Below are 23,209 nucleotides of genomic sequence, written 5' to 3' on the forward strand. Positions count from 1 at the left end.
GCTGGCTGCCCTCCCGTGACCCTGCTTCTGGGTCCCACTTGTGTTTCCAGGCTTCAGTACTTCCAAGGGACAGCTCGTGCGCTCCATACTGTATCCCAAGCCGACGGACTTTAAACTCTACCGAGACGCCTACATGTTTCTCCTCTGTCTCGTGGTGGTGGCTGGCATTGGCTTCGTCTACACCATCATCAATAGCATCCTGAACAAGGTGCGCAGGCTGGGGCTGTCTTCCTTCCTCTGGGGGTGGGGGCGCAGCATTTTCCCCTCCCCCCACACTTCCTTGTTCTTCACAAGGCTTGTCGAGATCCTCTCCTCGTACCGAGGGAGCATCTCGGGCTCCCCCCAGGCTTTCCAGGCCTCGTAATAAGGCCGTTTCCCTTCGCCGCTAAGAAGGTGGCGTCTTTGGGGGGCTCACGGCGGGTGCGATGCTCGCCCCCTTCCAGGTCCCGGCTGGCGTCATCGTCATCGAGTCTCTGGATATCATCACCATCACGGTGCCTCCCGCACTCCCGGCTGCCATGACTGCCGGCATCGTGTACGCGCAGAGGAGACTGAAGAGAATCGGCATCTTCTGCATCAGCCCCCAGAGGATAAACATCTGCGGTCAGCTCAATCTGGTTTGTTTCGACAAGGTGAGGGCAGCCGTCCAGTTGTCTCACGCGCCCTTCCCTGCTGAGAGTTCTGAGTTCTAGACTTCAGAGGGCATCTTTTATAATTTGCACTTACTCTGCAGCCTCTCTGTTTGTTTAGACCTTACCTTGTCTTAGAATCAATACTGTGGGATTGGCTCCAAGGCAGAAGGGTGGTAAATGATGGGCAGCTGGGTTTAAGTGACTTGCTTAAGGTCATATAGCTAGGATGTGTCTTGAGGCCAGATTTGAACCCAGGACCTCCCATCTCTGGGTCTGATTCTAAATCCGCCTAGCTGTCTGCTGTCAGCCTTTCTAGTTTGAACCTTTTGTTAAAGGAGCTTATTATTAGTCAGCGTGTATCCTAGTGGAATAGGTACTTCCCAACAAATCGCCTCTCCTGAAGCCCCTCCAATGATCTGGTGGCGCCCCAAGGGCACATAGCCTGCCCTGGGGTGACTGAGCCCAGTCAGCCTCCGATTCCCCCATGAAGCAGCTGCCTCCTTGCGGAGTGGTCGGGAGCCCTACAAAGATACCATGTGCAGAGCCCTTCGCTTGAGATCGGTCCAAGGGTCAGCGATGACTTTTTGGTTTGGGAAGAACATCCCTACCCACAAGGAGAATTGGGATTTTTCCCTGGGGCCTTCTCATAGCCATTAGCATGTCAGATGGGCGAGTGAGGGTTTGTAAGCACCAGGGCTTGTGAGGGAATTTCCAGGAGCCAGTCTTGCTTACGCCCTGCCTGTGCCAGGCGCTGTCCCGGGTGCTGGTCTCACACCACCAACAGAAAGAGAATGCCTGCCCCCCAGGAGGAGAACGTGGAGGAGTCAGCTGGGGTGTTCAGGCCCTGAGCCTGTGTCCCAAGGAAGCATGACTGGCCTGGGGCCTGCTCTAGACAGAACTTCCAGAGGAGCCCAGAAAAGGAAGGGGGTTGGGGTGGGGTGGAGCTACTAAAAGAAATAGCAAATCTTTCTTTTCTTGCGTGTATTTTATTTTCCCAATTATATAGAGTAACAATTTTCAGCATACATTTCCCAGAATTATGAGATCCAAATTGTTTTCCTCCCCCTCCTGGAGTAAGCAGTTTGATCGGGGTTATACATGTATCATCATGCACGTTTTACTTCACGTGGTCATTGTCCAAAGACTCCCAAGTGAATAGCTAGAGGGAAAGATGGTCTGCTTCTGCTGTATGTAATTCTTTCTCTGGAGGTGCAGAGCAGCATCCTTTGTCCTAAGCCCCTCCACATTGTCCTGGATGATTGCATTGCTGAGAGGAGCCAAGTCTGTCACAGCTGATCATCCCACAGGATTACTGCAGAACCAGGAAGACACTGGACACAGACACAAACTATTCCCTGAGGGCCAGATCCAGGCTGTAGTTTGACCATTACTACATCTGGATGTGGGGGCATAGTGATTAGGGAATTGCTTAAGGCAGTAATGGGCAAACTACGGCCTGGATCTGGCCTGCGGGGAATAGTTTGCCCATCACTGATCTAGATCATTCTGGTGGAAGGGTAGAGTAAGTTGAAGAGTTAGAAATATAAGAACCATCCAGAAACCATTAGGCTTCATGGGAAATGCTCCCTCTTGAGAGCCATCCAGAGGTACTACGTCTCCATGGAAAACCTTTCCACCTCCTGGATGAGACTGTAACGGTCATAAAAGGCATGTCTTTATATGTGCGGAATATAATAGTAGTATAGTCTAAATGGACCCTTACCTTTTGTTACAAACAACTCAAAGGCAGGCAAATGATCAGTCAGAGGTAGTGGTGCTCCTACATAGCCTGACAAATCACTTATGAAAACCCCTTAAAATCAATTTAAATTTTTAGGTCATTAAATTCTCCAAAGGTTGTATACAGGTTGTAACCAGTTTGACGGAGTCCATCCATTATCTATGTGATAATTAACGAAGACAAAAAGGAACAAAAGGCCGTTTAGGCAACATGAGAGAGAGAAACTCTGGCCCAGACTAGAAGCCAAACCAGGTAGGAATTTAGAGGCCCCATCAGAGGAGCACAGGTTAATTAAACAAGGCTTCTAGCCACAAGGCCTCCTCTAAGAAGAGAGGCCTCCTTGAGGCTAGAGCCTCCAGAAACACCAAGGGAAGAGAAAAGGAGTCAGACTAACTTACCCATGTGACAATTCAAAGCAGCCTGAGGTCTCACCAGAGATCCTTCTACACCATGTTCAAAGCGCCAACCACTCCACAGGAAGTTACCATCATATTTAAAAGATGGCATCTTTTGTCACTTCCTGTGTCCACCTCCAGTTTCACATGGACAAATGGCAGCCTCAACACTGTTTTAGACTGCCCAAAGGGCAGTCCCTTGTTTTTGCTTTGTCACTTACTATCACTATCATATTACTGTGGGTAACAGACCCCCCCCCCTCCCCACTTAATTCTAAGTTGGGTGGGGTGACATTATTCTGGTGGCTAGAATCTACACAAATGAATGAGGGTTAGCTAATTCCATTTACACATTCATCATCCATCTAGATTCCTTTGGTCACACCTCTGGTATTTCCCATACCCGCACCGCGCATAGTGTGGACAAACCCCATATTGGGTGTTTTGCAGAGACTGGGCAGGCCAAAATGGTAAGGGGGTGTAGGGAGATGAATTGAGCTATCAACTGCAAGGTATCCAATCAGTACACCCAGCAACAGTAGCAAGAAAAGACACCCCAAAACTTTGAGCTATGCAAGCTCTGTAATGGTCTCCTGGAATGGGAGCTATTTGAGGTAGACAGGAAATTGGGCCATGCTTGCCCTTCTGCTTATTAAGTTGGTTGCAAATCTACTTCCTTTTAATAGGTGGTGCTAGCCTAATATGTACTGGCTAGTAGATGGAGACATACCCCAATCGGCCTTTGAATGGAGGGCAGCAGAAAGGCTATTTAGGCTGAGGCTAAGTTACTGAGGGGAAAACAAAAGTTTTCTATTTTAGGCACAGTGAAGGTAAAAACTCCTCAGAGCCTTAGCTGATAGCGCAAAAAGGGTTTAAGAGGCTGCCACTCTTAAAACCCACATAGGGGTTTAGGAAAGACTTTAAAGAGAGAGCAAACTTCTAGGAGTAAGGTAAGGCTAATCTTACCCTTCCACTTCCAAACTCAAGTGGGCAATCAGCAGTGGGAAGCAGCAGCGGCTTTATAGTCTTAGACCAATGGCTGTGGCCTTAAGTTAATCTGCCCTGCTCAACCACCTTAGAGGAGTAAGGGTCTTAAACTCCAGACTTCGGGTCACCATAAATGTAAGATTTAAATCAGGGGTTCCCAAACTTTTGTGGCCTACCGCCCCCTTTCCAGAAAAAAATATTACTTAGCCCCCTGGAAATGAATTTTTTTTTTTAATTTTAATAGCAGTTAATAAGAAAGATAAATGCACCTGTGGCCATCACCACCCCACCCTGGATCGCTGCAGCACCCACCAGGGGGTGGTAGCACCCACTTTGGGAATCACTGATTTAAATTAATTTTTATAAAGCTTATTAATAATCACTTGAAGTAAATGAATAAGAAGGGAATAGAAATATAAAAACGTAATTATCTAGCCAAAATAAAACTATGTGAATAGTTTTCTCACCTCTCCCAAAAAGCCTGCTTCAGCCAGCCACCGATCACAGGAAGAGAGCTTGAGAGGCGGAGCTACACAAAACTTATATCCTCCCTACATCAGAATGTAACGTGAGAAGGAAAGTGGGACGCTGGGAAATGAAGTCCTGGGGAGTAGATTCTGATTACATAGCAATTGGGGTCAAGCAACTTGTCTAAGATCACTCAGCTAGGATGTGGCTGAGGGTAGATTTGAACCTAGGACCTCTGGTGAGCCACTTTTCATGTTAGCCTCATGGACTCCCCTTAAGAGACCTACTCTGATGAAGGGCCCTCCCACAGAGGAAAATCCCAGGCTCTGGAACAGGTCCTCCCAGAGCTGTGAGTACAAATTGCCCCAGCTCAACTTCCCAAAGTGAAACTCCTCAGAAGCCTTTCAGATAATTTAGCTCTTTCCATCAGTCTCTGAGAGGTAATCCCAGATAATGGAAGAGCTCTTCATTGGGTCTTTAAAACTGGGTTAATGGATAGGACATAATCCTCCCCACACCCAAACTGCTATTTGTGTTTTGTTAGACATCGCCCAGTGATTGTAGACTTTTTTTTTTTTCAGACCGGGACTCTTACTGAAGATGGTTTGGACCTTTGGGGTATCCAGAGAGTGGAAAATGCACAGTAAGAATTCACTGGGCTCTATACTTTGGAATTCCGATCAATTTTCCATGTCTTGTTTCATTATCCATCACATTGTGAAATAAAATGCATTTTTAGGCCTTGCTTATTGCCCTTTTTAAGGTTATGGGGTTAGTGAAAACAGGTGGCTAGTCTGGGCAGAATAATTCCATCGATAAAGACAGAGATCAATGCATTTCCCCAAATGGAACCCTGTGCTTTAGCCGATAGAATTAGGAATTGCCAAAGGTTCTGTCGTCTGGTAAGCAGCCTTCTTGCCGAGGCCATCTGGACTCCAGTTATTCACAGGCCCCTTACGCCTTGCTGCCATCTTTGCACAAATGGTCAAAGCTTTTGTTCCTGGAGAACCCAAGGTGATGATGGCCAATCCTTTGCCATTCATCCATCTGATTAGGATTTGAGTGAAAGTGTATTAGAAGGGGGGAAATGCAGAGAATTCCCCAGTTTTTTGCTCTCTCAAGCAGCTTTTGTGATTGCCTGTTGCAATGAGGCAGGGCCTTAATCACCCTTTGGGGCCTTTTCTCTTAAGTTTCCAGGTGCCTGAGGAGAAAGCTTGCAGCGAGAGCCTGGTCAAATCTCATTTTGTCACCTGTATGGCCACTTGCCATTCACTTACAAAAATTGAAGGGGTGCTTTCTGGGGATCCGCTTGACTTAAAGATGTTTGAAGCAATTGGCTGGGTGAGTGCACTGTGGCAAAAACACTAGAGAACCTGCTCTTCTCAAGCTGTTTGTTATGCGAACCTTTAGTTCTTAGATGGATACTAGTTGTTCCTGCTGCACTCTGCATTGGGGACATCACAGCCAGTTTCTCCTGGTGGCGAGAATCAAATTGGTGCCCTTTGGAAGCTCTCCGTCTTGTAAAGGGGGAACATTGCATTAAAGCAAGTCACAGAATGATGGTGTGCTCCATTTGGGGTGCCCTTGACACAGCCCTGGGCTCACTGGCTGATTGAATCTCCCCATTGTTGGGAAGGCCTACCTACTGGCCGGACTTGGGTGTTTCTCCAACTTTTGTCTGGAGTGGGGCTACTTGACCTGGGATGGGGGTGGGGGGCGGCTGTGAACTTGTATGGGAGGATAAAAATTGCATTTCAGTTTCTTTAACTTTCGTTTTCCTTGGTAATCACCTGATTTAGTGGGGGCGGTTAGGAGGGGGTACAGTAGATAGAACTCCACATCAGGAGCAGAGAGGACCTGGGTTCAAATGTGGTCTCAGACACTTCTTAGCTGGTGACCCCCATGTCTAGTCCTGACCACTCTTCTGCCTTGGAGCCAGTTACACAGTATTGATTCTAAGATGGAAGGTGAGGGTTAAAAAAAAAAGCTACGAAAGCCTTTTGGGATGTGATTAGCTGACCACTCCACCTACCTACCCACACCAGGAAAAACCATTGGACCAACAGTCTGTTATTCCTGCTAGAGAAGAGTCGTGTTCTGGCCCGCGTCTGTCCATCCGTCTGCAGCCCCTCTGAGGAGAGGCCAGGCCAAGGCAGGCTGCTTTTATCCTCCCTTTTTCTTTTCCTTAGATTCTTGAAGAAGCCACTGAGGAAGAGACGGCCCTTCACAACCGAATAATGCCCACCGTCGTTCGTCCTCCCAAACAGCTTCTCCCCGAGCCTGAGCCTGCTGTGAGCCAGTCAATGGTAGGTGGGCTGTTGGGGGGATGTGAATGTGAGTGCCGCGCGCGGAGACAATCTCCTCCAGGCGGCCCAGGGCCTTTGACGGTTCCCAGACACAGGATGTTTTGAAGCTGTCGGTGCCATTCTCAGCCCCAAGTAATGACTCCTTTTCTCTCTCTTTTCAGGAGCTTTTCGAGCTTTCTGTAAGTGCTATTTCTCTTCCTCCTGAGTCATTTATTTGGGGCAGTGGGCAGCGGGGGGAGTAGTCGCAGGGTGATGCCCACCGTGCTGCTCTCACAGGCCAACTATGAGATAGGAATCGTTCGGCAGTTTCCATTTTCCTCTGCCTTGCAACGAATGAGCGTGGTGGCCCGAATCCTGGGGGACAAAAAGATGGACGCGTACATGAAAGGGGCCCCAGAAGTCATCGCCGGCCTTTGTAAGCCGGAGACAGGTAAGGGATGGCTGTAGCGGGAGGGCAGGTCCTGGGCCCCCGGCAGCTCGTGGGACAGACATGGAGGCGCAGATGTTTTTTAAGTCCCCAGCGACTTCGAAAAAGTCTTGGAAGATTACACCAGACAGGGCTTCCGGGTGATCGCGCTCGCACACAGAAAGCTGGAATCCAAGCTGACCTGGCACAAAATCCAGAGCATCAATAGGTGAGCTCCATTCTCTTTCCTCTCCTAGAGAGGCCCCTTTTTCCTGGGCCTTGCTTTGCTTCAAGCCTGTGGTTTCTTGGAGCTCCTTGTTCTCCTGTGCCATCAGGCAGACAGCTGAGCTCCTCCATCTCTTCCCTTTGCATTGGGGGGGGGGGGAGGTTTGAGGTGCCGTGGGAGGCTCCTATCCCTGCCAGGTTCTGGGCCACAGCCAGGCTCTGTCCTCTCAGCCTCTGTTTCTCCCTTGGCTTCCACTGTCTTCCCTGGAGCGTGTGGCCTGGTCTGCTGATTGCCTACGATGCCCCCTGCAAGACCCTCACAGGGATCCTGGCATTCTCAGTTCTCACTCTGCTCCCCTTGGTATTGGCAGCTTCCTCTAAACGACCCCTGTTCTGGGCTTCCGGGACACGGTTCCCTCTTGGTTCTTTGGAGTTTTCAGTGTCCTTTGTGAGATCCCCTTTTGGTCCATATTTCTCTCCACCTCTCTCCCTGTGTCCAGCCCTTGTCCTCCCCTCCTGATATCCTATGGGCATTGCTCCTTCATTCTGCTGGTGGTAGCAGCCAGCTTTACAAAGCCTCGGACTGTTGGCGCTGCCCCCATCCCTCCTCACTGTTTATTAAGTGACTCCGCTGGGCCAGGCACTGTGCCAGGCTCTGTGGAGTTCAGCAGAAAAGATAAAGGACAAAAAGTGAAGAAGAGCAGAGCCAGGAGACCTCAAGGAGACCCCGGTCTAGGGCAGGGACGAGTCAGCAAAGGAGTGTGAAACCTGCTCTTTGACAGGAGCCGTGGGAGGGGAGGGAGAGTGTCTAGGCAGGGGGGATGGCCAGAGAGGATGCCCGGAGCAGAGACGGATGGAGGGAATTGCTGGTGGTGTGTCAGGAGGCTGCAGTCATTGCCCTGAAGAGTACATGAGGGGAAGGAGGAGGGACAGGTTGTGAGGGTCAAACAGGATTTTGGTCTCTGATCCTGGAGGTGATAGGGAGCCCCGGGGGTTTATAGAGCAGGGGGAGATAGGGTCAGATACGCACTTGGGTGGCCAGATGGAGGGTAGGTTGGACTGAGGAGTCTCGGGCAGGGGGAGAGACGTGCCCAGGTGAAACCACAGGCCTGGAGACCATATCGGGTTGAGAGATGGTGAGGAGGCCAGGATGACTTCCAGGTCGCAAGCCCAGGGTCTGGGAGAAGGGCATTGATCTCCAGTGACCTGTGCGCCTGTTCAGGCCATTCCTAGCTTAATGTCTCCAGTTGGGATTTGAGACTCCCTCAGGGAAGGAGGAGAGCCCTGAGGGACCCCGAGAGATAAGAATGGGATCTGGAGGAGAGAGGTCAGAGAGGGAAGAGGGTGAGCCAGCGTCCTCCAGGGCTGCAGAGGTCAGGGACAGGCTGCCGGGTGTGATGATCGCCAGCTTATGGAGTTTCGGTGGAATGACCAGGGTGGGAGCCAGATTGGAAGGGTTCCAAAGGCAGTGAGAGGAGAGGTGGGGAGACACCTGGTGGAGATGCCCTGGCAGCTTATGGGGCACCTTTCTAAATGAGATCTCGCCCATCTTCACAGCAGCCCTGGCAGGCAGGTGCCTTTTTCCTCCTCACTCTACAGGGCCCACAGGTAGATGCCTCCTGGCTTTTCACACTGTCTGTCCCCCTTGGCAGGTGTGTTCTCCCCCTCTCCAGAAAGTCCTTCCTTCTACATCCCGGGCATCAGCCACCCCCTTTCTACGTCAAAAAGGCTTCTGGCAGTGGCCCCAGGGGCAACTCTCTCCTATCCTTCCCTCTTGAGGGTCTTCCCTCCCGCCCTCTTCTCTAGTTCAGGCCCTTCTTGTCTCTCCCTTGGACTGTTGGCACAAGACATTTTTTACTCAGCCCCCAAGTCTGACCCCGCTATCCCTCCCTGCCAAGCTACATCTGACATCCAGGACCAGATAGTAAGTTCTTTGGCATTTAAATTCAACAGTCAGTCAGCATTTATCAAGTACCCCCTCGATGCCAGGCACTGTGCAGACTGTGAGACACCGAGAAAGGGAAAAGGCAGTCCCTGCCCTCAGGGAGCCTCCAATCTAAAATGCAAACAGATATATCTCCTGAGAGACGCTGCACCTCCCACCCCGCGGCCTAGTGCCCAGAGGGGGCCCCCTTCTCTCTAGGGCTTTTGTTCCCCATCTTCCCACCCCCCCCACACACTCGAGTGCCACATTCCACCCAGTGGGGTCCTGGAGGGGCTCTAGCCTGAGGGTCTGGGCCAGCCTCTCAGCTGCCGTCTAGTGGAAGTGGTTTCAGCATTGGGTTGAGGAGGAGAAAACCAGCCATTCAAGCACATTCCATACGATGAGGGCAGAGCTAAGCGGTCGGCGGCTTACCTCGGGTGTGATGAGGGAGTCGGCACCCCCCGGCCTGCTCCTTTTGGTTCTTGGAGTATTTGAAGGCTTCCCCGGGGAGCTCTCCCAGGCCATGTCTGAACGCACTGGGCTCCTCGCTGTCCAGGAGAGGCGGATCGTGCCGGCCCTTTCCCGCGGCCATATCCACGAGGTGCACATTTGGGTTGTCGAATGGAGCGTTTTTGGTGATGGAACAATTCCCGGTGCCTCCCCCTTCTCAAAGTGGCGCCCCTCATCGCCCCCCTTCACCCCTGGTCTTCTGTTGGCCGAGGGCAGAGGCCGCTTCCTTGTGTCTCTGGGCCTCCACGGAGGCCTAGCACAGGGCCTGGCCTGGAACAGGCCTTCCCTAACTGACTGATAGGTCATTAGAGGTGGAGAAGTGGGCGGCACCTGTCTGATAAAAACTCCGTCTTACAGAGATGCCATCGAAAGCAACATGAATTTTATGGGATTAATTATAATGCAGAACAAACTCAAACAAGAAACCCCTGCCGTACTTGAAGATTTGCGTAAAGCCAACATTCGTACCGTCATGGTCACAGGTGGGTGCCGGGCTGGAGGCAAAGGCGGCAGATGCTGGGTGATGGGGGGGCTGCGCAGAGGGCCCTTGGGGCGTGGAGGCCCGGGTGGCAACGGCCATCATCGGAAAGCTCCCGGGGCCGCGGGGGCTTTAGGCAAACAGCTGGAGAAAGGGAGGGAGCTTGGTGAGTCCCTGAGATTTTGGGGGGACGAGGCCATCCCCCCTTCCCCCATAGCCTCCTCCAAACCAGGCAGCGGTGGTTCGGTCTCTCCAACCATAACACGATGGGAAAACCAGGAAAAGGCCAGGAATGTTGGGAATTCTAGGAAGCAGAGCACAACTTGACTTCCGCCTCGGTGGCTTTTGTTAAGGGGGTGTCGCTCTCGAAATGGAGGGGCAGGTTTGGGCTTCCGGAGGTCAGGCACTGCCCAGTCCGTGCCATGAATCTATGACTTGGTGTTTCCGGTTCAGCTCGGCCTTTGTGTTTTGGTGTCCAGGAGACAATATGTTAACCGCCATCTCCGTGGCCAGAGACTGTGGAATGATTCTACCTCAGGACAAAGTGATTATTGCGGACGGACTACCTCCCAAGGACGGACAGGTGGCCAGAATCAATTGGCATTACGCAGACACCCTCGTGACGAGATACACAAATTCTCCAGAGATCGACTCCGAGGTGATTGGTGGCCCCTCCTCTGTGGGAGCCTTTGGGGGGGGTCCCTGGGCCTGGGGGGTGCTTCCTGGCCAGGCGGGACGCTCTCTGGGGCCGCTGAACCTCGTCTCAAACCCGCAGGAAATGCCGATCAAGTTGGCCCACGACAGCTTCGAGGACCTCCAGGTGGCCCCGTATCACTTTGCCATGAATGGAAAGTCATTTTCTGTGATCCTGGAGCACTTTCAGGACCTCGTGCCCAAGGTGAGCGCCTCGTGTGTGCGGGGGCGTCTGGCGGGGCGCCTCGTGTGTGCGGGGGCGTGTGGCGGGGCGCCTCGTGTGTGCGGGGGCGTCTGGCGGGGTGCCTCATGGGGGGGGCGTGTGGCGGGGTGCCTCGTGTGTGCGGGGGCGTCTGGCGGGGCGCCTCGTGTGTGCGGGGGCGTGTGGCGGGGCGCCTCGTGTGTGCGGGGGCGTCTGGCGGGGTGCCTCATGGGGGGGGCGTGTGGCGGGGTGCCTCGTGTGTGCGGGGGCGTCTGGCGGGGCGCCTCGTGTGTGCGGGGGCGTGTGGCGGGGCGCCTCGTGTGTGCGGGGGCGTCTGGCGGGGTGCCTCATGGGGGGGGCGTGTGGCGGGGTGCCTCGTGTGTGCGGGGGCGTCTGGCGGGGCGCCTCGTGTGTGCGGGGGCGTGTGGCGGGGCGCCTCGTGTGTGCGGGGGCGTCTGGCGGGGTGCCTCATGGGGGGGGCGTGTGGCGGGGTGCCTCGTGTGTGCGGGGGCGTCTGGCGGGGCGCCTCGTGTGTGCGGGGGCGTGTGGCGGGGCGCCTCGTGTGTGTGGGGGCGTCTGGCGGGGCGCCTCGTGTGTGGGGGGGGCGTGTGGCGGGGCGCCTCGTGCCAGCTTTGTGCCAGAGACGTCTAAGAAATGCTTTTTCCCAGCTGGTGTTGCACGGCACCGTGTTTGCTCGCATGGCCCCCGATCAGAAGACCCAGCTGGTGGAGGCGCTCCAGAATGTGGAGTGAGTATCGGAGGGCCTGCCAAGGCCGGAGGGGCATCGCGAGGCCGCCCCTCCCACAGTGCGCCCGCTGGCCCAGCGCTGCGCTGTGCCCCTTGGGGGGGGGGGTTAACCTCCATAAAGCAGAATCGAGCTAAAACATCCCTCATTCCTTTTTGCTTGAGGTTTGTGAAAAGCGTCTCCCTCGCCCCAAAAGGTGTTGGGGCACGAGGGCCGCTTCGGGAGCAGCCTTTTTCTGTGGCTAGCTTTGGCCGGCCCGTTATGCACAGGCCTCGGAGGCGAGCTCCCCCCTTGGCCCCTGGGCTCCTGAGGGCTCGTCGTCCGCCCCCGACTTACCGCCGTCTCATTTTGTGTTGTAGCTACTACGTGGGGATGTGCGGGGACGGCGCTAACGATTGTGGGGTAAGTGAGTGTCTCTCCCGTGGGGGCTGCCTGAGCGCCAGCCTGGGCTGCTCAGCCTCCCCCTGACCGCTCTTCTTCTCGTCGTGGACAGGCCTTGAAGAGGGCCCATGGAGGCATCTCCCTGTCTGAGCTCGAGGCTTCCGTGGCGTCCCCCTTCACCTCCAGGACCCCCAGTATTGCCTGTGTGCCAAACCTCATAAGGTAAGCGTGCGCTTGCGGCCCACGGAAGTCGGGCCTCACGGACGGACCGAGCGTCCGAGGCCGGACACCCCCTTCTTTCTCTTCTTCGCAGGGAAGGCCGGGCGGCTCTCATCACGTCCTTCTGTGTGTTTAAGTTCATGGCCTTGTACAGCATCATCCAGTACTGCAGCGTCACCCTGCTCTACTCGGTGAGGGGCCGGGGCGGGCCCGGGGAGATGCGGGGGGAAGGCCGGGCCTCCCAGGCCGGCCCTCACTGTCTCACGTGGTTTTCTCAGATCCTGAGTAATTTGGGAGACCTGCAGTTCCTCTTCATTGATCTGGCCATCATCCTGGTCGTGGTGTTTACAAGTGAGTGCTGCTTCTCCCCTTACAGCCTCGCGTCGCGGCTCTCTGCCGAGTTTCCCAGGAGCGCAGCGAGGGCCCCCCTCACACACTTCCTAGCTGGGTGGCCTGGGCGGGTCACTTCACCCCGTTTGCCTCTGTTTCCTCGTCTGCAAAAAGAGCTGCAGAAGGAAACGGCCACCCCAAGGAATTCCAAACAGGCTCCCGGAGAGTCCGCCGTGACCGCACTGGGTCTGACTCCTGGAGGGCCGAATCTAGTTTGTCTTTATTCCCTCATGCTGAGCACGTGCCGACTCAGTAGAAATGTGTCCTGTTGGACGGACTGAATTTGAAATGGGTCGTTGTTGCCCCATGTTCAGGCCTGTCTGTCTGTGACCCCCTTTGGAGCCTGAGGCAGAGGGGTGGAGTGACCTGCCCAGGGTCTCCCAGCTCACCAAGATGAGCCTTCCTGAGTCCAGGTCCAGAGTCGCAGCCACTCGTGCTCCTTTGGACATAAAACAGGACGCTCGGAGCCGATGATCGTCTCTCCCTCGGCTCCCCGCAAACAGCCTGGGGACGGGAGGTGCTCGCCTTCGTTTCCTGCTGGGCCAGGACGTTGTCTCGGACCTCCGAGCCCAGCAGACGCATTCTCTGATTTCTCTCTTCCCTCAGTGAGCTTAAATCCTGCCTGGAAGGAGCTCGTCGCCCAGAGACCCCCGTCAGGCCTCATCTCCGGGGCTCTGCTCTTCTCCGTTCTGTCCCAGATCATCATTTCCATCAGCTTCCAGTGTTTCGGCTTTTTTTGGGTTCGACAGCAGTGGTGGTATGAAATCTGGACGCCCCATTCCAAGTAAGTGTGGGCGGGAGGGCGGCCTGTAGCTTACGATGGGAATTGGGTCCCCCGTTTGGGTCTGGCCGAGCGAGAGGCCTTCGTGTGGCTGGAGGCTGACCGCTTCCATTGAGAACTGCGGTGAGCTGAGAGAAGAACGGGGGAGGCCGGCTCGGGGCACCCGGGGGGCTCCCCTGACGGCGTCTTCTCTGTCCTTGTAGCGCCTGCAACCTGTCCAGAAGCTTCTCCTCCAACTCCTCCCCCTCCGGCAACGAGACGGAGCCCGACGTGCACAACATCAAGAACTACGAGAACACCACCGTGTTTTTTATCTCCAGCTTTCAGTACCTCATCGTGGCCATCGCCTTCTCCAAAGGAAAGCCCTTTCGGCAGCCCTGCTACAAGAACTGTGAGTGGCTCCCACCTTCCCCGGCGTTGGGCCCGGGCTTCGGCCGCCTCCTTCCTGGCCTCCCTCAGGACCACATCGAGGGAGAGCCGCAGAGATGGCCTTCGGAAGGGGGTCAGGGAAATAGGCTCCAGACGCAGGTCCAGAAGGCCCTGGAAGGGGGCTCTCCTCCTTTGGGGCCTCCCCACCCCCCAGCGAGAGGCCGAGCAGCCTCCTGGAGGCTCGCTCCCTGCTTGGGGGACCATCACTGGGATCCGGCCCACACTCCTCTTTGTCCTCCCGCAGAAGAGAGGCAGAAATGGCCGTTCTCTTGGGAGGGAGGCCGGAGGGAAGAGTGCTTTTCAGTCATTTAGTCTAGGCAGGACATTGGGGAAACCCAAAGAGCGCCTGTGTGTCAGGGCTCCTTCCTGATAGGGGGAGAGCAAGTGCCAGCACAGAGGACCCCGGGCGCGTCTTGGGGAGGTTGGAGTCACGAGCCTGCCAAAGCAGGAGGGGGCCGGAGGGGGGGCACTTGGTGTTTGAGCCTGGAGGCCATGGACAGCCCCCGGAGCTTCCTGAAGAGAGGGAGGCCGATCTTGGCCTGCACCAGGCCTGGATCTGCTCTGAGAGGGGGCCGTATTCGGGGGTCTCGGCCTCAGCCGCTGACTGGGTCTGGGGAGGGAATGATGCCCCCAGTTAGAATCAGGGAGGGTCTGGGGGGCAGAAAACAAGTCAAGTTCCAGCCCATGGAGCTCCTGACGGCGTCTGCAGGAAGAGGGGGTCCTGACAGACTCTGGGGTGTTGGCTTCCTCCCTCTCTGCCTTGCAACAGTAAAGCTACTAAAGCTGCCAACAGGGTTCCTTTCTGCGTTCCAGGGTTCTTCGTCGTGTCCGTGATGGCCCTCTACGTCTTCATGCTCTTCATCATGCTCTATCCTGTCGCCTACATTGACCAGGTCCTCGAGGTGAGGCGGCGCCCGTGCCGGGGGGCCCTCGGGTCCGCTGACGGGGCAGCCGCTGCTCCTCTGCCTCGGAGCCGCTCCCCAGGATCCATTCCGAGGCCAAAGGGGAGGCTTAGAGGGAAAAAGAGACCCCTGAGCCGGCGTTGGTGGGCCCCCAGCTCAGGGTGACTGCCGAGACTCTGCTTTTCTTGGATGAGCCTCGAGGGCTACGATTCCAAAAGGAACAGAACCATTTCCAGAGCTCCCAACGGGCAGGCTTTAGGAAGGTCCGGCTGGGCAGGTCCCCGGCACTCCCAGCCTGAGCTGTGGAGCGTAAGGCCTGGACTCGGGGCGGGGAGGGAAGCAGAGGCGAACGTGGGTCTGCCCGTGCCGTGCCACTAGAGGGGTCCCCGCCAGGGAGGGGCGCAGAGGGCTGAGCCGGCCTTCTGTCTCCTAGATCGTGTGTGTGCCCTATCAGTGGCGGATCTCGCTGCTCGTCATCATTCTCGTCAATGCGCTCGTCTCGCTCTTGGCAGAGGTAAGTAAGCCTTGGGGGTGGCCTTTGTTTTGGGGGCTCCCCCGGCCACCCGTCGGTCTCCTGCAGGGGGGCCTTTTAAACCACCCCCTGTAGTGCGAGGGGGCAGCAGGCCAGCCTTACTAGAAGCCGGGAGGAAAATGGGGGAAGCAGCGGCGGTTTGTCAGATAAACACAGCCAGAACCGAGTGACCCAACAGGCCAGGGTTAGCGCTCCCCTCCCCCTCCTCCTTCTCCCCCCCTCCTCTTCCTCCTCCTCTTCCTCCTCCTCTTCCTCCTCCTCCCCCCAGTTCTCAGAAGGGGCCAGACAGAGGCCTGGATCCCTCCCGACAGCGGCTCCCTACACACGGAGGGGGCACGGCTGTCCCTCCGCCTCGCCGGCCCGGCACCCTCTCCTCTCGCCTCTGGGCTGGCAGGTGCCCCCTCCGCAGCGCTCGCGTTTTATCTGACACCGAAGCGTTTCCCACCTTAGTCCCTGCCTCGGCCCCGTGCCAGCGGCCCAGGCCTGGGCCTTGGCCAGCCCTTCTCCCCTCCGGCTGCCCCTCCAGCTGCCCTTCAGGCTTTCCAAAGCCCAGGACAGAAACGCGTCTCCAGGGAGGGCCGGAGGAGAGCGCCGGCCCAGACCCACATCCCGCCTCTCCCCCGGCTGCCTCCCCGGGGCCGCGCCGTCCGAGGGGGCTGCACGTGCTTTCCCGTGAGGCTGGCGGGGGTGGCCTCGGCCGAGAGGCGTGCTTGGGGTCGGGGGCCGCCGCGGGGCCCGGCTCCCCCTGATTGTGCCCCCCTGCCCCGGAGTAATTGCTAGTCCTTTCTGTTCTCCCACCCCACCCGGATGGGCCTCAGAGCTTCCTCCTGGACACGGTCCTCTGGAAGGTTGTGTTCAATCGAGACAAGCCGGGAGACGGTCGCCTCGCCGCCGCACGGCCGCCACAGGTTGGACTCCTCCCTTCTCGTTCTTCGGGGCTCCCGGCGCTGCTCCGGGGGGGGCGGGGGGCGCGGGCGGGGCCTTCCCTCTCCATCCTCATCGTCCAGACTCTTCACCAGGTGTCCGTGTGAGCATCATCTCTCCTCCCTTCAGTTTTGTTTCATCTTGTTTGTTTGCTTTTTGTTGAAAGGCCTGGAAGGGAGCAGGCCCTCCTCTTCCTCCTCTTCCTCCTCCTCCTCCTCCTCCTCCTCCTCCGAGCACATTCTAAGACAGAAGGGCGGCCAGGCCTAGGGGTTTGGGGCGCGGTGGCTCTCCCAGCGCTTTGCCCCCAGCCTCGCCTCTCGGGGCTCCGTCGCACGATGCCTCCCTCGGCTTCAGCCCGGGACACTCGAGAGGCTGAGGAGTGGCGGGGGGGACACTGCCCTCCCCACGCGGCCCAAACTGGCCGTCTTCTGCCAACGCCCACGAGCTGGAGCCGCCTGCCGCCGTGCTGTGGGTGCGAGGGCCGAGCAGGCGGTTATGTTGTGCGGCCAGCCGGGAAGTCCCAGATGCTCCTGGCTCTGCGTCAGTCTGGCTTGATCCGACCCCCCTTGGGGGAAAGCCGGGAGCGAAGGCGGCCCTTGTGGCGACAGCCGAAGCGGCATCCCCGTCCTGGCAGTGCCTGGCTTTGCACAGTGGCTGCCTCTGGCCTGGCACCCTTCTAAGACCCGTGAGCGGCGAGGGCCTGCCCAGGCTCACACAGCCGGGAAGTGTCCGAGGCTAGACTGGAACCCAGGACCTCCTGTCTCCGGACCTGGCTGCCATCCCTGAAATAAGTTTGTAGCAAAAACGGTGCCGTTTCCTTTGGTCGTTAGCTGAAGAGACCGGCACGATCTTAAAGAGTTTCCGGTGGATGAAGCAGGACCTTCGGCCGCTAGAACGGCGCGGGTCGGCGCAGCCGGAGGATGGGAAGCGGTTCCAAAGGTCCCCCGGAAGCCCGTCCTGAGCCCTCCTCATGTGCCCGGCCTCGGGGGTCCTGCCTTGGTCCCAAGGGCTCTGCCAGCCATTCCTCACGCCGCCTCGTGAGATCAGCCTGAAGGGAGCCCCCATTTCACTGGAGGAATCAAGGACTGGCCACACACAGGCTAGACGTGCCGGCCTACGGCTAGTTGAGGGACGCTGTCAGGCGTCTGGCTGGACAAACGGGGCCCCGGCACCTCCTGGACTCTGGAGGACCCCAATGGAGCTGGTGCTTGGTGGGTGCGGGGGGACGACCCGCTCCCCTAAACCGTCCGCCTCGGTGGCTGCTGTGGTTTTAGGCCCAGCGTGGCCCTTGGATGGGGACGGGGGCGCCAGTTAGTTCTCTTCTGAGATCGTTGGGGGACGTTTGGCCTCAGTTTCCTCATCTGGGGGCCCCGAGCTCTGGTCTGTCTTGGAACAGCTGCCAGTGAGTCGTCACGACTTCTCTGTCCATTGGCCTTTGGCCGGCCTCCAGCTCGGGCCTTTACCCTTCATGTCGACCAGAGTAGGAATTCTCTAATTTGCGGAGACTTGGCAGTTAGACAATGAAGGTGGTTCCTGTTCGCTGCTCATCTAGGCTCCTCTGGGGGACGACAGACTTAGAGACGTGGAAAATCGGGGCGCCACCCCAGCTAATGGCCCGGAGGATGGAGGAGGAGGCCTTGTTCTCTGTTCAGAAAAGGCCCCCCGCAGCACTGGGGCCTCTTCCTCCCCGGGAGCCCAGGGGCTGTAGCGGCTCCCCTGGCTCCCTGCCACCTCCTGCCTGCCCTGCCCTTACGAAGCCTCGCCTCTGCTTTCCTCCTCATCTCTCCCTTTTCCCACCTGCTTGGCCATGTGGGGCTGAACCTCCGTGTCCTGTTGCTTTTTTGTCCTGTTCTGTTTGCTCTGTTTGCCTAGAAAGCTTGCATTGACCTGCTCCATTCTTTGTGGCTTTGGGGAGGGTGAAGCGACGTCACATCACGTAACGGACCTTTCCCTCGGCTCTGACATGGGTCCGAGTCTTTAGAAATCGTGGCATGAGCCTGGCCTTCAGCTCCCTGTGAAAGAAGCCATTTCTGGCTCCTGCGTTTGAAGGCTGATAAGTGAGGGGGGGCCCCTCTGTCCAGAGGAGGCGCATTTGCTTCTTCTCCAGTTGGGAACTCTGGACACGGGTGTGTAGGATCCAGGGGGACGGATGTCCTCCTGGCTCTGGAACTCCTTCTTTGTGGCCTGCCATTGGCATTCTTAGACCACTTCCTACAATCGTCCCCCTCCTCATTGACTCCACCTCCTATTCTGTCCCTGATAAAAGGTTTCTCCACAGACAGCTGGGAGGTGAGTGAGCTTCCCATCAGGGCCCATATCACAGGTTCACAGTCTGCCTGGGAATTTCCAAATGACAAACACCCACCAAGCAGGAAAGGGGGGAAAGACTCCTCCAACCAAATCCGGGACCTCTTTGAGCCCCGCCTCCTGCCATTTGGATTCTCCTGGTCCCCCTGTATCAGTAGAAGCAGAAGAGAGTTCATTCGATCCCAGTCAGAGTTGGGTAGCCGGCCCTTCTTAGAGGCTTTTTGTAGGCAGAGGGAGGATGCAGCATGTGGCAGCCCTCGCGGCGTGCCACGTTGCATGTTGGCCACTGAGGGGCCACGTCCAATGCTTTATGGGACCTTTGACCCCCCCCATCAAGCAGGCCCTGGCCATCCCTCGTGGGCACAGGGCTCATCCCCCAGCTTTTCTGCCCACATCCCATCTCTGGGGGCCCATTTCTTCCTGCCATCAGTAGGAGTTTATCAGGCACCGGGACCCCTTCTCTAGGAGCTCGCCCTGTTGGGGCTTGATGGGTTTTTTTAATTGGCCAAACAACGGACACAGAATCCTCTGGGGACACTGAATAGACAGAAGGTCCTTCTGTGGGAAAAGATTGAGGAGACGGCCCTCAGGAGTCCCGTGCCCTGCGAGGCCGGATGGCCGAGAGAGGAACTTGTTGGGGTTGTCTGAAGAAGCCAGATAGATGGGTAGCCAGCCTACCGGGCCCCTGGGAGCAGTAGAAGGCGCTCCTCCATGCTCTGCTGCCAGGAGCCGAGGGCTTGTCCCTCAGTCAGGCCCGACTCTGACTCTAGGACATCAGGCTCTCCTAGGGGAAGGGGCTTCCTCAGAGGCTGCTGGGGGGGCTCATAGGGTCCATCAACCCATTCATCACCCACCATCCATCTGTCACCAGCACCACCTCCTGTGGGGGGCCAGGGTGGGGGCGGGACCCCCCTGCCGCCCCAGTGCCGGCCTTCTCACGGCGCTCTTGCTTTCCTAGGAGTCGGTGGATCGCTGGGGAAAGTGCTGCTTGTCGTCCGTGCTGAACTGCCACAAGAAGCTGCCTAAGGCCAAGTACATGCATCTGGCCCAGGAGCTGCTGGTTGACCCCGAGTGGCCCCCGAAGCCCAGCACGACCACTGAAGCGAAGGCCCTGGCTAAGGAGAATGGCTCGTGCCAGGTCATCACCATCACGTAACAGTGCCCGGGGCGGGCAGCGGGTGGAGGCGAGGCGGCGCCCGTGCAGAAGCTGCTCGGCCCATCTCCGAGGCCTGAATTCTCCACCGGGGACGTCGAGCCAGGCCGGTCGGGAGTGTGTCGGGGGTTCGCTTGGGCCTCATTGTCCCGCCGCGTCCACGCGTGTGTGCCAGAGGCTCCTGCCCTCCCTGCTTCCGCCGGCCCGCAGCCCCCGCCTGCCGCCCCACCGGAGCCGCCGCTTCCTCCCGCACTCCATCCTTCCCTCCGGCCCGTGGAGCCGCCGCGGTCAGCGGGCTCCTCGGCTGGCGTCCTTCCTCCTACCTGTTTTTTAAAGAGAGGAGACGGGGAGGACGTGAGAAAACGAGTCCTCGTTGGTTTATTTTTATCGGGTCTCAGGCGGCCCCAAGAGCACCTTGGGGGGGGTGTGAAGGGCTGGCTCCGGGAGGCCGAGGGAGAGCCGCTTCATGCCACTCCCTATGCACAAAGAACCCTTTGGGTCCCCTCTTCTGGCTGGAGTGTGCCGAGACCCCCGTCAGCCACGAGCCGGGCGTGGGCTCCCCTCTCCTCCTCAGGACGGCAGAGCCACTTCTCAGGGTGTCGGGGCCCCCCCTTCCCGGGGCCCCCGTCCCTGCCGTCGGTGAGGCTCTCCATAGAAAAGGATAACGGAATAGGAATGGCCTGTAATTCTTTTTTTAAGGCTCCTCAAAGTGTGGGGCGACTCTCCGAAGCTATCTATGCATCTCCGACCTCTCGAGCTGTGATCTAGCACTGTCTTTGCATTTCACCTTTCCTTTCCCACTTCAGGCCCCCTCCCCCCCCCCCAGGCGGAGGAGGGCTCCCCAGCAGCTTCCAGGTTCTAATCATCTAATCACACTCACTCTTGGAAAGTAGCGGGAGGGCGGGGGCTGGGAGGAGGGTCTGCCACGGGGGTCGCCGTCACCTAGAGATTTTGATTCTGACTTTCACATTAAATTATTTGAGTGTATACATGCTTACAATGGAAATCTGTACATGTCTTATTTTGATGTAATAAGATTTTATAAATATTGTGGATTTAAATTTTATTTATGCAGATACTTAAGGGACCGGGATGTCCGAGAGAGTAATTGTTAAATAATGATATGTAACTTTTTTACTTTTTTAATAAATAACCAGATTTTTAAAGTGTGTCCCTCAGGGTTGTTGAAAGGTTCCTTCTCCCTCTTCCCTTCCCGGATGACAAACGATAACCGTGTTTTCTCTCTTCCAGTACTGTCTGCTGTGAAAACTATGCTGCAAATAATGTTTGAGTCCAAGCGGCCGAGCCACCCGCCAAGGGGAACGTTCCGGCTCTGTCCCCGTCCGTTCTCCTTGGCTCCCTCTCGCCCTCGGCCCTTCCTAGGCGCCGTGTCCAGGCAGGATTAGAATTCCGACTCGGGAAAGCTTTCTAGGGTTTGTGCATGTGCCGCCGCCAGCGTAACCCAGACTTTGTGTCGGGGGGGGGGGGGAGGGTTGAACCCTTTTTAAACTTCTGGATGTTAATTTTGTACAGTTTATGGGCATTTACAGCTATTTTTAATGGACTCGACTTTGATAATTATGTGCACCTGAAATGAATAGAATAAAGTGATTTGCTGTTAGATTACAGAATCGATTCCCCGAGAACTTGGCTGAAATGAGAATGCCGGTTTCTGTGAGAGACGCCACAGCGCATCTTTATATTGAGAATATGTATTGCTGCTGCTCGAGAATGGTACCCTGTTGTCAAAGGCACACGCACACACACGCGCGCACACAATTGTAAATTCAACCCTGTAAATAGCCTGCTGAAATCTTTTGATTAAAGCTATTCAAAATTAAAAACGGAAGTGAATAAAATATATTTTCTTTTTTTTTTTCTGTGATTGTGATTTTGTGGTTTGTCTGAACTCAAGGTTTATGGGATTGAAATCGTAGCTTTTCCGGGGGCAGCCGGGTGGCTCAGTGGATCGAGAGTCGGGCCTAGAGACGGGAGGTCCTGAGTTCAAATTTGGCCTCAGACACTTCCCAGCCGTGTGACCCTGGGCAAGTCACTTGACCCCCATGGCCCACCCTGACCACTCTTCTGCCTATTGGCTCCAAGACGGAAGGTGAGGAGGGTTTAAAACTTTTTTAGCTTCTCAGTAGCACCACGGACCCGGGTTTGTGTAAGAGTTGAGGCAAGCCTACATTTGGGAATGGAGAGAATACTGAGGAGGGGCAGAATGACAGATGGCCCAGTGTAAGGACTTTCAATGGATTTCTCTCGAGCTTTGGGGACAGCCAAGGCGGGAGGAGAGGATTTGGGGGCTGCAGCACCTTCAAAGCGAATCGGAAGAGTTTTCCGGGGACCTTCAGGGAAGACTAACCCTTCTAGTTGGTTTCCGTCAGTTCCTGAACATAACGTAGTGGAGAACATCTAACAACAGATTCTTCACCCTGGTTTCATTGTAGGCAGATCTGTGTAATGGATGTCAGGAGGAAGGAGAGCCATCCTACATTTTCAGCCAGATCCAGCTGGGGATCAGGGAGGCTCCTGCGGATACTGCCAGGCACCAACTAACTTCCTAACCCCAGCACTGATTCCCAAAGTGGGCACCGCCGCCCCCTGGTGGGTGCTGCAGCGATCCAGGGAGGCGGTGATGGCCACAGGCGCATTGAGCTTTCCTATTAATTGCTATTGAAATTTTTTAAAAAATTCATTTCCTGGGGGCCAAGTCATATTTTTTCTGAAAAGGGCGGCAGGCCAAAAAGGTTTGGGAACCCCAAAGTTCTAAAACCCCCATTTTGTCTCCCTAGTAAGGAGGGGCGGTTGTGGAGAAGTATGGGCCCCTATTCCTCAACCAGGGGGGTTACCATACCACGCCCCATCGCTCTTTCACTCCCCTTCTTACATTTGCCAAGAACAAGCATATTCCACCACAATGTGAAAACAATAGGGCCACCGTGGGATATTATGACGTGATTATTCCCTATAGAAAAAGTTATTTTCCTTTTCCATTAAAATTGTTCTTTTCATCAACAAATCTGTATTCTCCCTCCCACCCCCACCGTCATTGTGAGGGAGGAGAAGATAAAACCTTTGCAACAAGCACCTCCTTAAGCAAAACCATTTTGTGCCCGGCCTGGGCCCAAAAGGATCTCTCGCCCGGCCGTACTCTAATCGCTTGGCTGCGGCTGGGTCACTGTCGGCTCTCAGAGGCGCTGGCCTCTTCCGATCCATAAAGCGTGCCTCTGAGTCTGCGCACATCAGTGCGTTGCAGGCTTCCTCAATTGGTTGTGCCATTCCTCCCCCACCCTGCCCCACTTCCAGGCCCCCTGAGGTCCTTTCTCCTCTTTCGCTGTTCTCACAGGCGTCTTGCTAGATGCCGAGGCGGGTGCCGTTGGCAAAGCTCCTTCCTGCTCTCCAGAATGGCCAAACCACTTGGCAGCTCCATCAGAGACCACGTCACCGTCTACATAAATCACTGTTTCTAGAAC

At 56.2% G+C, this 23,209-nt stretch overlaps 1 protein-coding gene across 1 annotated transcript in view; it reads left to right on the forward strand.

Moving 5' to 3' along the window:
- ATP13A3 (ATPase 13A3) overlaps window positions 1-21,609 on the forward strand; it is a 68,694-nt gene extending 47,085 nt beyond the window's left edge. Inside the window, exons 12-33 of the mRNA XM_044670877.1 lie at window positions 51-208; window positions 444-632; window positions 4,805-4,866; window positions 5,414-5,564; window positions 6,413-6,529; window positions 6,691-6,708; window positions 6,806-6,959; window positions 7,044-7,164; window positions 9,952-10,076; window positions 10,552-10,730; window positions 10,848-10,970; window positions 11,636-11,715; window positions 12,072-12,114; window positions 12,206-12,315; window positions 12,407-12,503; window positions 12,591-12,663; window positions 13,309-13,486; window positions 13,687-13,874; window positions 14,726-14,814; window positions 15,248-15,328; window positions 16,165-16,254; window positions 19,536-21,609. Coding sequence (XP_044526812.1) covers window positions 51-208; window positions 444-632; window positions 4,805-4,866; window positions 5,414-5,564; window positions 6,413-6,529; window positions 6,691-6,708; window positions 6,806-6,959; window positions 7,044-7,164; window positions 9,952-10,076; window positions 10,552-10,730; window positions 10,848-10,970; window positions 11,636-11,715; window positions 12,072-12,114; window positions 12,206-12,315; window positions 12,407-12,503; window positions 12,591-12,663; window positions 13,309-13,486; window positions 13,687-13,874; window positions 14,726-14,814; window positions 15,248-15,328; window positions 16,165-16,254; window positions 19,536-19,733 — 2,624 coding nt within the window. The 3' untranslated portion in view covers window positions 19,734-21,609. The remainder of the gene's footprint in view (window positions 1-50; window positions 209-443; window positions 633-4,804; window positions 4,867-5,413; window positions 5,565-6,412; window positions 6,530-6,690; window positions 6,709-6,805; window positions 6,960-7,043; window positions 7,165-9,951; window positions 10,077-10,551; window positions 10,731-10,847; window positions 10,971-11,635; window positions 11,716-12,071; window positions 12,115-12,205; window positions 12,316-12,406; window positions 12,504-12,590; window positions 12,664-13,308; window positions 13,487-13,686; window positions 13,875-14,725; window positions 14,815-15,247; window positions 15,329-16,164; window positions 16,255-19,535) is intronic.
- Window positions 21,610-23,209: the final 1,600 nt, after the last annotated feature.

This window comes from Gracilinanus agilis, chromosome 3 (genome assembly GCF_016433145.1).
Source record: "Gracilinanus agilis isolate LMUSP501 chromosome 3, AgileGrace, whole genome shotgun sequence".
Taxonomy (NCBI): Eukaryota; Metazoa; Chordata; class Mammalia; order Didelphimorphia; family Didelphidae; genus Gracilinanus; species Gracilinanus agilis.